Genomic DNA, 11,703 nt, shown 5'->3' with positions numbered 1-11,703 from the left:
TATCAAATCATATATTGATATATTCAAATTATATCATATACAAAACATACAACACTAAATCATTCAATATTCATATATAATTATAATGTATAATACTAAAAACTCAACTCATACATAAATCATACAAATTTCATGTAGTATACTATTAACAAATAAAATCAAAATTAAATATACTAACACAACACATTGTAATCCAAATTTGAAATAATCTTTTTAGTGACTTTATCAACTTTTTTGGATTTATTTGTAGCTTGTATCTCTGATGCTTTTTTTTTTGAAAACTTTCTTGTTGATCGATCAATTTCAATGCCTTTTATTTTTTTTGATTTTATGTTTTTTAATCCTCAGCAAAGTCAGAATCGGATTCTGACAATGTTCTAATTTCTTTTCCTTTCCTCTTCTTGCCTCTTTCCTTTGCCTCTTTGATTTTGTTTTTTTTTTTCATTTTCGGATTAACTGAACTACACTTCTCTTTTCCCTTTGATTTCTGCGTTTGAGTTTGTGACAATATATCGAATGAAGGAACATGAAAGTCATTAGACTCATCGACCAATCTTTTACTTTTACTTGGGTTTCACTACCTTTCCTAGACATTCTATATGAACTTAATGGGGAACTGATCTGAGAGGGATGTTCGGATTTTGGGATGAACTGATCTGAGAGGGATAATGGGGAAGATGCGTGAGGCGGGATTTGGGTAAGAACAAAAAATCTTTGCGTGTTGGGAAGAGATTATGAGTGAGGTGGGATTTGGGGAAGATCAAAATATCTTCGCGTGTTGGGGAGAGATGGAGTGTATTGGGGGAAGATGTCTGTATATGTATAGGTTGAGATGGGGGTGGATAGTTATTGGGCAACCTTATAATAGGAAATTAATTAAATCAAATCCCTATTATTTAGATTTTCTTTTTTAAAAGGCAACTATATAATGTGAAATTTAATTAATAATAATTTATTATTTATATTAAAAGCTTTAAAAGGTGATAAAGAAAAAAAGAGGAAAAAAAATCATGTTTTAATTTGATTTAAACTAATTTAAGCATTTTAAGGAAACTGAATAATTTAAATACTTTGGGAAAATGCACAAGTACCCCCTCAACCTATGCCTGAAATCACAGAGACACACTTATACTATACTAAGGTCCTATTACCACCCTAAACTTATTTTATAAGTAATTTTCTACCCCTTTTCGACCTACGTGGCACTAGCTTGAAAAAAAAAGTCAACCACCGTTGGGCCCACAATCTAGTGCCACTTAGGCCGAAAAGGGGTAGAAAATTATTAATAAAATAAGTTCAGGTAGTAATAGGACCTAAGAATAGTGTAAGTGCGTCTCTGAGATTTCAGGCATAGGTTGAAGGGGTACTTGTGCAATATCCCAAATACTTTTTGAATTCCTTAATATATGCTAATTTGTTAATTATCCATTATTAATTAAAATTAATTCAAATCCCACAATTAGTGCTACTTACCAATTTATACATAAACGTTTTTTTTCCTTTTTATTTAAAAAATAAAAATAAAAAGTTAATTGTAAAAAATAAAAAAAAATATTTAAACATATTAATTTGTATTTAAATAATTACTTATAGTTTATTTTTAATTAAATATAATTTTAATTGATATGCTATAACTCGATAATAATCTGCTATAAGTAATTTATTTTTAAAATATATGTTTATAACTCAATATATATAACCTTAAATGTGTATAGGGTGTTATTTTTATATATATTTTTATGTTTGCTATATGTGAAAGTTACTCTTTTTTACTCATTTAGCCCAACAAAAGAAAATTTAGTGAGCTCACCAAGCATTTGAGTAGGCCTGCTTGGAGCACACAGTACTTGGCATAAATCTCTAAAGACTTGAGCTTGCCATGTAAATTCTCATGGTGTTTCATGATGGCTAGCTCGTTCAAAAAAACCCCTTTAAAACACGGATTATTATAATCAGAGGCGAAATCAGGATTTAAACTCCGTGAGGCATCACTCTCTTAACATACGCACCAGCGAAACTTCGAATGATGACTAGGGAATAGTATCATGTCCTATTGATCACTAGTGATGTTGTTGAGCTCAAGATTGGTAAAACAATCAAAGTTCAAGCTGAAAGTTGGAATAGCACATATAGTTTTACGCGACAATTTGCTAACAGTTGTTGAAAAAGATCGAAACAACAAATAAAGGTCTAAGAACAAGTACTCATGATGCTGATGATAAATGATTAAATGTGAGAGATAGAGCAAGCAGAGAAAGAAAAAGCTTATAAAGCAAACAATTTGAACACAAGACTGATGTATTAATATAGGCTATATAAAATTGGACAAGATTCCGAATTACTCGGATTCATTCTTTATCCTGTAACAAATTGTTGATCATATTTACTAATGGAACAGTTCCCTTTGTCATTATCTCAAATCTAGAAGTATTTGAAGCATGAGAGAATAGAGACAGCCCAAAAACTATGAGTTCAGGTAGAAACAATCGAGACGATAAGAAGCCATGCCAATAACGAGGTTCTAAGTCAAAGAATGCATCAAAGAACCTTCTTGTAGCAGGTAAATCAAGCTTCAGAAGAATATCCATACCGAAGCAGAAGAACTCTCTTTGACGTCTCCTCTCTATAGGCCACAAATCTTTCCAAACAGCTGTGGATAATTCATTACCCGAATGACTTCTTTCAGAACCGAGGTATTGAATTATGGCATTGGCAACAACAGGAGCCGCAGCTAGTGTCCTTGCCACCATATAACCGGTGGATGGATGAACCATGCCAGCTGTACCACCGATTCCAACGACTCTCTGAGGTAATACTGGAAGTGGACCACCCATTGGTATTAGACAATGTTCATCTTCTTCAATGCTCTTCACTTTTATCCCCAAATGGTTTAAACGAGCCACCATTCGTTCTTGAATATCGTCTATACGCAAGCCAGGACGAGCTACGAGTGATGTTTCTTCAAGAAATATCCTGTTGGATGAAAATGGCATTGCATAAAGAAAAGTTGGTATTCTACTATTTCTCTCCTTGAGATCAGTATTGTTCTTCAAATGAGAATCTCGCCAATCCATGAAAACCATCTTGTTTACATCAAAGGGGTGCTCTTCCACTTCAGCCAAAATGCCATAAGCAACTTGATACCCGGGGTTATAAGGCTTATCATACTGAACAAGAGATCTAGAGAAGCCAGTTGCATCGAGCACCACCGTTGCCTGAATAGTAATACCATCATTGCATATCAACATGGATTTCGATTCCTCATGAATCACCTTTATAACTTTGGCTTGGTGGAATTTAACACCATTCATTATACATTTCTGCATCATTTTCGATTTCAGCTGTTTCCGGTTAACCCTTCCATAAGGTCTATTAAGATCTTTAGTCGTATTATCATCAATGTACACTGCTGCACCAGACCAGGTAGCATCTAGACAATCTAACAAGTCCATAGCCTCAAATTCATCCACCCAAACACCGTAGTTATTAGGCCATATCAATATAGGATTCGGATCAATTGAACAAACAGAGAGTCCTGCTTCAGAAACTTGCTGTGCAACAGCAAGTCCTGCAGGGCCACCACCAACCACAGCAAGATCCACAACAACCCCTTTTGAAGGGTCATACATAGGAAGCTCAAAATCAAGATTCTCCTTTTTGGTCTCAGGTACAAGCTCTAAAAGAGCACTACTACTACCCTTAACACAAACACTTCTACCCAAAGTTTCACAAAACTTCCTAGAACCAAATTTCTGATGCTTCTCGGACCTAAAGGTACTAGCTTTAACAGCAAAACCATGATGTGGGTTCAGAAATTCAAGGTTATTTGGGGTTTTCAACAAAGTATCCATCTTTTTCCAACAGGGTAATGATTTATTTCAAGAAAACTTCAAATGGGGTCCTAAAATCTTGAAATTTCAAGCTGGATTCAAGAAAGTTCCCCAATTTTCAACACAAATGAAGCAGAACATGTAAAAAAAAATCAAGCTTTAAACAGTTTAAAGAATTACAGAATGAAAAGGGTATAGATATATACTAAGTATTTCTATATATGAAAATGAAAAAGTATTGATTGCTCACCATGTAAACAGCTAGTGAAGAGAGAAAAGTTTCCATTTTCTTGTTTGTTGCATAGTACTTGTGGTGGACAGTAGACTCTCCTTTGAGCACTTCAATATGTGGTCATAACTCCACCATTGAAATTCTGACACATGTCTACTCTCATTTTAGCCCAAAAAAAATTGTGATATTTAAAGATAAAAATGGAAAGGACAATTATTTAGGTCCAAGATGTTTTCTTTGCATCAGTGTGTCAATTATTAAAAAAAGAAATCTTTTTAAAACCTTTTCTTTATATTAATTCAAAATCATAAAACTGAAATAATAATCAAAATAAATCAGCTACTAGTGTTATAATTTTAGATAGAGTACATCATTAATAACTTAAAAAAATAACAAAATTAGCAAAAATATAATAAATTATGAGATGAAAAGGTTAAATAAATATGAGAAAACATAAAAGAAGAGGGTAGCCATACAATTTAATATAACATAAAATCAGACTTTTCCTCACAACAATAACATGAAAATTAACAATATCATACCATTATGAATAGCATAAAGTTTTGAAAGAATAAATATAATAAAAAGCTCACCTAACATTATAGTTTAAAAAACATTATATTATTAGTGTGAGTCAATATCACTTTTGCGTGTGTGGTGTTGGTTGGTTTTGTTGTGTGTGTAGATAAACATGGGAAGCTCAAGTAACAGCAGTAAAGATGATTTTTCAGTGTTGGTGCTGGCATCGGATCTTGGTGTTGATGCCCGACCCTTTTTGACCCATCAAGAACCTGAAGACAGCTGGTATGATTGTGCTTCTGACCCTCCTTCTTCTGAGGAACAAGATTTTGCTCATCTTGATTCACTACAGTTCTTACGCCTTGAATCTGGATCTGACAAATTGGGTAATCGGATCTTTCGTATTGTTGGAAAATACTTTCCGGGTAATTTCTCAAAACCCAATATCAGTTATCTATTATGCTCTGTCTCAAGATTATTGTTTTCTGTTTGTTCAGTTTTATGAGTAATTTACTAATTTAAAGTGGGATGTTAAGAATTTGTAATAGTTGAGTAGTGAGCTAATCTTGTGTATGTGTGTTTTAGCTTCTGTAAAGCTAAAGTGGTGTACCTGTGTTGGTGTGAATATGTTCAATAGTTGTGTGAAGGCTTAAAAATTGAGTCTTTAGGTGATATGGTTATCTGGGCTTCACTTTGATGTTCTCTACTGGCTTTCTGAACGGTTGGTTTGTGCTTGAATTTTTTTGAGTCGGTGTTAACCTGCTTGGTTGTTGTAATGAGATATTACTCTGTGTTCCATTTTTATGATGCTGTTAATATTTGGGAGGTCGAAAGTCACGGAAGATGGATGCTTTGCCCTTGGATTCCTAACTCCTTTGTTCATTTTGAGATGGAAGAAGTAGTAGGTGGTTATTAAAGTGGGATGTAAAGAATAGCAAATACGTTAAGTAATGGCTGCACAAAATTAAGTAGGTGATTGTCTACTTTTTCTTTTCCTTATCCTTTTCCTTTTTTCTTTTTTCTTGTCGGTGTGTTTAGACTTCTGGTCAGCTCGAATGGTGTACCTGTATTGGTGTGTCTCAGTATTAGGTTAAAAGCTCAGTAATAGTTGTGTAGCCTATATTGGTGTGACTATGTTCAATAGTTGTGTGAAGGCTTAAAGATCAAGTCTTTAGGTGATACGGTTATCTGGGCTTCACTTTGATGGTTTCTACTGGCTTTCTGAACTGTTGGTTCCTGTTTGAAATTTTCTGAGTTGTAATGAAATATTACACTTTCTGTTTGTAATATTTGGGAAGTTAAAAAATTTATATGAAAGTTGGATGCTTTGCCCTTGGATTCCGAACTCTTTTTTTCGTTCTAGGATGGAGAATCATAGATGGTTACTAAAGTGGGATGTAAAGAATATCAAATACATTAAGAAGTGGCTGCATGAAATTCAGTTGGTGATTATCTACTTTGTCCTTTTTTTTGGTTGGTGTGCTTTAGCTTATGTTCAGCTCAAGTGGTGTACGTGCACAGGTTTGGTTATGTTCAAATATTTGGTTAAAATCTTTAATATAGAGTCTTTTGGTGATATGGTAATCTGGGATTCACTTTGATGGAGTCCTTTGACAATCTCAACTGTTGATTTCCGTTTTGAAACTATCCTAGGTTTTTTTTTTGTTGTAATGGAAACAAATACTAACCTGTTTGATTGGTAGTATTTCCCATGCATCTGGTGTCACTGTTTTGGTCATGTTTTTCTGGTGGCACTATTTCCGTGGAGCTTACTTTGAGACCTTGACCTTCAGCTGTATCTACTATCTGATAAACCTTCTCCTCAACATTGTTTGAGTTTACTATCTGCTTTGTTAGGTTTTTCTTTCTTAATAGGGCTGAATTAGTCAGTTATGATAATCTTGACAGATGTAATTGAGTAAATGGATTACCATGATGTTTCTGCCTTCTGCACTTGCAACGATAAAAGACAGCTACTTTAGTGTTTGAGCTCTATTTTCCTACATCCCTTTTTGTCTTGCATTTGTTCCAATGGCTATTTTGATGTATTGATGGAAGAATCACGAGGTAAGCCTGTGATGTCATCCCACATCCGAAGTATGTATTCCCTTCAGCAGCCTATCAAACATTTGAATGAATATAAAGTCAATCAAGTGGTGTGTAACTCCTTTTGAAGTTCTCTTACTAGTACTTGAACAAATCGTAGATCATAAGATGGGTCATCTTAAAATTCAAGGGTGACCTATCAAGTAAGGAAAATTGATTCGGAGCAAATCGTTTTAGGTTATCAGTTATATCGGTGACATTTACGCGGAGAGATACCATCTTAAGAATTAACTAGAATGCTTCTTGTTTGACTTTTATAGGTCGATTTAACAGGCTATATTGCTTTAAAAATCTTCAAAATTCCCGAAAATAGATTTCTATTGGATTTGCCTGCGTGAGTTCATCATTGGGGTCATTTGTGATGCTACAATTGATGCAAGGCAATAATACTGCCTCTATTATTCTTCAATCATGTGAAAAAAAGTAAAAGCCTTGATATTTTCTTCTCCTCATTGGTTACTATGGCCCTCTTGCTTCAACTCCATTACATTGATTTCAGCTGTTTATTTCTTCCACACGAAAGAGCACGACTATAGCCACTAGATGATTGAATAAACAATAGTCTCAGACCATACAAAGTTGGACACGTACATATGTATGGATGGGAGACCTTTACAAAGCATGACGCTAACCTCTAGGCCAAGTCGATTAGTTTTTTGTTATACATTGTGATGTCTCTATCTTGCTTCTCGGGGAGATTTCGAAAATACTGGGACATGATATTCTTTTTAGTTGATGCAATTTATGATAATACTCACTATTATTAACCTTATAAAAAGTATCAACTGTGACTAGGACAGGACTTCTCCATTCAAAAAATAACTCCATTCTTCAGACTTGAGGTTGTGATTCATTTTAACTTATTTGTGGACTGTGGTTGCTGTTTTGTTGTCTCAATTGATATTCCATCTCATGTTTCTTTGTTCCTGCTTCCCTTTCTATTTGTTGCTTCAAAAATATGTAAAACAACTATGTCAACAATATTTCGCAGCTCTAGTTATAAGTGCGGAGCGGCTGAAAAAGTATGTCTTTAACAAAATTTGCACGGAGCTGCCTGAGGGGCCATTCTGTATTGTCTACATGCATAGTACTGTCCAAAAGGAGGATAACAATCCTGGATTGATCATCTTGCGGTGGATCTACGAAGAGCTACCTCCTGACCATAAGGACAGGCTTCAGGCTGTATACTTTGTTCATCCTGGGCTCAGGTCAAGGCTTGTTCTTGCAACGCTAGGCAGATTTTTCCTGAGTGGAGGGTAAGTAGTTTCTTTGTTAGTTAAAATTCTGCACATGGTAATTGTAGACCTCACATTTCCCCACTGCATGTTTAGTCAAGATTGCATGAATTTTAATAATTACATTTTTTGGTTGATTAGTCGAAACCATAATTGGTTGTCTTTCTATAGGACATGTACGATAAACCATAGTGCTTGCATCTATTTCCGATCAACTCATCTTGTAGCATACCCCCGTAACATGTAAATATGCATTCAGGTTACAATGATCTTTAAGCTTTTTTGCTACTGTTATGTAGACGTTGCTTCTGGTTTCACTCTTCCTCTCTTTTAGCAGCATGTTCTTTCCTTCATTTGAGAGATATGTGAAGGACATTTACTATACACTGTTTTCTTTTGGTGTAGTTTGTATTGGAAAGTAAAGTATGTTAGTCGACTGCAATACCTTTGGGACGACATAAAGAAAGGAGAGCTTGAGATTCCTGAATTTGTTCAAAAGCATGATGAAATTTTAGAGCACAGGCCACTTACTGATTATGGAATTGAACCAGACCCCCTCCACTTCTCTCAGATGCCACCGTCAGCCTACTCGCTTGGTAGACATGACACCGGATGGACATCTAGACAGTACATGTCTTAGAAAAGCTGCTAGATTCTGTATAGCGTCGTAACTTTTGTACCAACTCTTGGTGTTTTTCAGTTTAGTGATGTTTCTGCAACTTATATGAACTTTATCCTAAGCTTTCTTCTGCCCAACCTATGTATTACCATAAACTGGTATTCATTCAATAAGAGAAAGTGTCAGGTAAAACATTCATATGGTTTACTCTTTGCTTTTTAGTTAGTATTTCTAGCAAGCTGGTATTACTTGGCTGAGGGTCTATCGAAAACAGGTCTCTCTACCTTCACAAGGCATGGGTAAGGACGTAAGACTACATACACCTCACCCTCAGACCCTACTTGTGGGATTACGTTGTGTATGTTGTTGTTGTTCTAACAAGCTGATGATTCGGGTGACAAGGAAAATTCATGAACTTATCCCATGATCTCCACTTTGTATGAACCGTGAGTTCACTCAAGGATGCCTTCGACATCTAGAGGTTAAGGACCCATCATAGAACCCTTTTCAACAAGTAGGAAGTATTATATACCCTCTCCTAGGTTGGTAGTTAGAGTCGGAGAAGGGCAGTGACTCATTCTTAATACCATGGCTGAAATTGTAATTTGCTTCATATTTTTATCTTTAGCCAACTTTATTTCTCCTTTATGTATATATGCCAACGCTACTAATTGAGTGTCAACATCTAGTCATGTTGTCAGTAAGAAGTTAAGACAAGTGTTTTCTTAAGCCCTTTTTGTTTCTAGTTAACACTGTTATTTTATTGCGACAATCGAAAGGGAGAAAGAGAGAAGTATGTAAAGAAAGGAAAACAAGAACTGTATTATCTCAAAGATTGTTTACACAACAACAATTCTTCAGACCTCAAAAACACACAAAACTAATAGAAAGAAAAATAACACACCTTATTATTAATTAATATAGTGTGTCACATCACACATTATAATACTATAGTTTTGGTGAAAAACATAAGTATATACTATTACATCACTAGTTAAATACATCAACACCACGTGAACTGATTATGGACTTTATAGGTCCAAATCCTAAATATACAATCAAAAGCAAACTTCACATACCCAACAGCAGCATATTGCAAATAGGCTGCAAAAAAACAAAACCAAATTTCTTAAGATCACCTTTATTTATCGTAGCAGGTAACATAGTTATTTTCAAGATAACAAATCTTATATTCATATGAATAATATACATAAATATTTTTTTGAATAACCTAATAGTACTAAATATTCTTTATACAATGGACGTATATCAAACTAATATAATTTTAAGAAAAAAATCTATGTGATGAATATTAAGAAAACTTAATTACCATCCTTCAATGAAGCCCCTTTCTCCTTTTGGTTTACTTCTTGGGAAGCACTTCATCTTCTTGTTCTTCTTTTCTGTTGGTTGTGGGGTAGATTCTGTCGGATAACCTTTAAAACCAAGACACAACAAAATTCAGAAGTTATCATCAATAATGAAAGAGTGATTAGTAGAACATTCTTAATTTATTGAAAAATTATACCATATTTTTTTTTAATTTGATCATATTTATTCAGAATCCACCCACTCATGTAAGTTTTATTTTTGGATTTACATCCTCGTACTAATAACCCTATTAGGATTTTTTTTTCATATTCAGATGTCGAACACAAAACCTGAATTAACAAGTGGAGGAAGATCGAACTTTGTTCATCTCTCCATAATCTTTGTTGTGTATATATAAGATCAAATATCATGTACTATACTTTATTAAAATTTATATTAAAAATTGAACATGAATCCTCACATATACGTAGATATTAAAGAAAGAACGTAAATTTCTGACTTTGTTACGTAGATATTAAAGAAAGAACGTAAATTTTTGACTTTGTTACCTAGGGGAGGTTGGTTTTGTTGATTTTGCATATTGGAATGAACACAAGAAAAAGAAAGAAGTATATGAAGAGTACTGTATACTATATGTCAAGTAAATAGAATGGATCAGTGTATGTAAATATATGAAAAATACTACTATATGTTGAGAAATTGTTAGCAAATAGCACCTTTTATATATAGTTTTCAAATGGATGAAGATTAAAATTAAAAGAAATTAGAAGCCAACATATTCCATTCTTTTAAAATTATTTTTTAAAATCTTTTTATTGGTGACCCCACACGTTTTTATTTGTCAAAAAGAAATGAGTATCATATAGATTAAGTCGGTTTGAAAAAGATAAAAGAATTTTTTGTGACCTTTATATCACTTGTTTTACCTTGTAATGTTCGAGTTAGTTTATATGTATTTTAATTATGTTTTTGTTTCAATTAGAATTGAGTTTTAATTTGCTTTATTGGTCGATTGGACACACTTACACCAGTAGGAGTTTTCTATTAATATCTCCAATTTTTTCATAAATGATTTAGAAATTTCTTGTTCGATTTTATATATTGATGATAGATCAAATTTAAATTTACATTGAAGAAATTTATATCGAAGTAAAATATTTTCTAGCAAAAGTAACTCCAAATCTTGAGCTCAAATTCAAGATTTTTAATTAAAAATTAAAAAAATTATTTATCATTTAACCTAACTTATGTGTTTTGTATATTCTCTAGCCTTGTTCTTTAAGTTATCTTCAAAGAAAGATAACAAATATTTTAAAATTAGTTAATGAAATGAAAGAGGTATATAAAGTAAAAATTATCTCAAATATTTTTTTCAACTTTACATATTTTGATTGCTTTTTCAAATGGGAAAAGAATAATTGTGTTTATATATGAAAATTTAAGTGAATATAAAAAGTTAAAAGAATATGTTATCCAATATATATCAAAACATCAAAAGGTTCCAAAGGTAACATGGTTTTCCCTTTTTGCAAAATCTTTGTTCTTTATAAACTACTTTTGCAACTTACATTTTCTCAAAGTTTATTTCAATTTTCAAGTTTGTATGTGTAGGAACACATTGATCAAAACTAATTTATCCTAATTTGATCAATCTCATAAAAGTGCCTGAAAATATATATTAAACGTACTCATAAGATGACTTTACTTAACATTTTTTAAAAGAGAAAAGAGTTCGAAATATATTTGAATTTTGATCGAAACTGATGTAACTATTATCCTTGAAGTATTTAGTAGTGTATTTTAAGGTATATATATATATATATATATATA

At 33.0% G+C, this 11,703-nt stretch overlaps 2 protein-coding genes and 1 long non-coding RNA gene across 3 annotated transcripts; 1 reads left to right on the top strand and 2 right to left on the bottom strand.

Annotated features, from left to right (window-relative positions):
• Positions 1-2,280: 2,280 nt before the first annotated feature.
• On the bottom strand, positions 2,281-4,237 carry LOC107017654 (lycopene beta cyclase, chloroplastic). The gene is made up of 2 exons (XM_015217853.2): positions 4,081-4,237; positions 2,281-3,922 (listed from the first exon to the last, which is right to left on the bottom strand). Exon 2 carries the CDS (start codon positions 3,849-3,851, stop codon positions 2,349-2,351), a length of 1,503 nt encoding a protein of 500 aa, XP_015073339.1. The 5' UTR covers positions 3,852-3,922; positions 4,081-4,237; the 3' UTR covers positions 2,281-2,348.
• Positions 4,238-4,635: 398 nt separating this feature from the next.
• LOC107017655 (protein GDAP2 homolog) lies at positions 4,636-8,748 on the top strand. The gene is made up of 3 exons (XM_015217854.2): positions 4,636-5,006; positions 7,679-7,943; positions 8,328-8,748. Exons 1-3 carry the CDS (start codon positions 4,754-4,756, stop codon positions 8,560-8,562), a joined length of 753 nt encoding a protein of 250 aa, XP_015073340.1. The 5' UTR covers positions 4,636-4,753; the 3' UTR covers positions 8,563-8,748.
• Positions 8,749-9,339: 591 nt separating this feature from the next.
• On the bottom strand, positions 9,340-10,595 carry LOC107017107. The gene is made up of 3 exons (XR_001456463.1): positions 10,422-10,595; positions 9,872-9,977; positions 9,340-9,645 (listed from the first exon to the last, which is right to left on the bottom strand). It is a non-coding gene; the product is annotated as an uncharacterized LOC107017107 (long non-coding RNA).
• Between the last annotated feature and the right edge of the window lie 1,108 nt (positions 10,596-11,703).

The sequence above is a fragment of the Solanum pennellii genome, chromosome 4 (assembly GCF_001406875.1).
Source record: "Solanum pennellii chromosome 4, SPENNV200".
NCBI lineage: Eukaryota > Viridiplantae > Streptophyta > Magnoliopsida > Solanales > Solanaceae > Solanum > Solanum pennellii.
The sequence above is the reverse complement of the archived record's forward strand: the minus strand, read 5'-3'. Positions and strand labels throughout refer to the sequence as shown.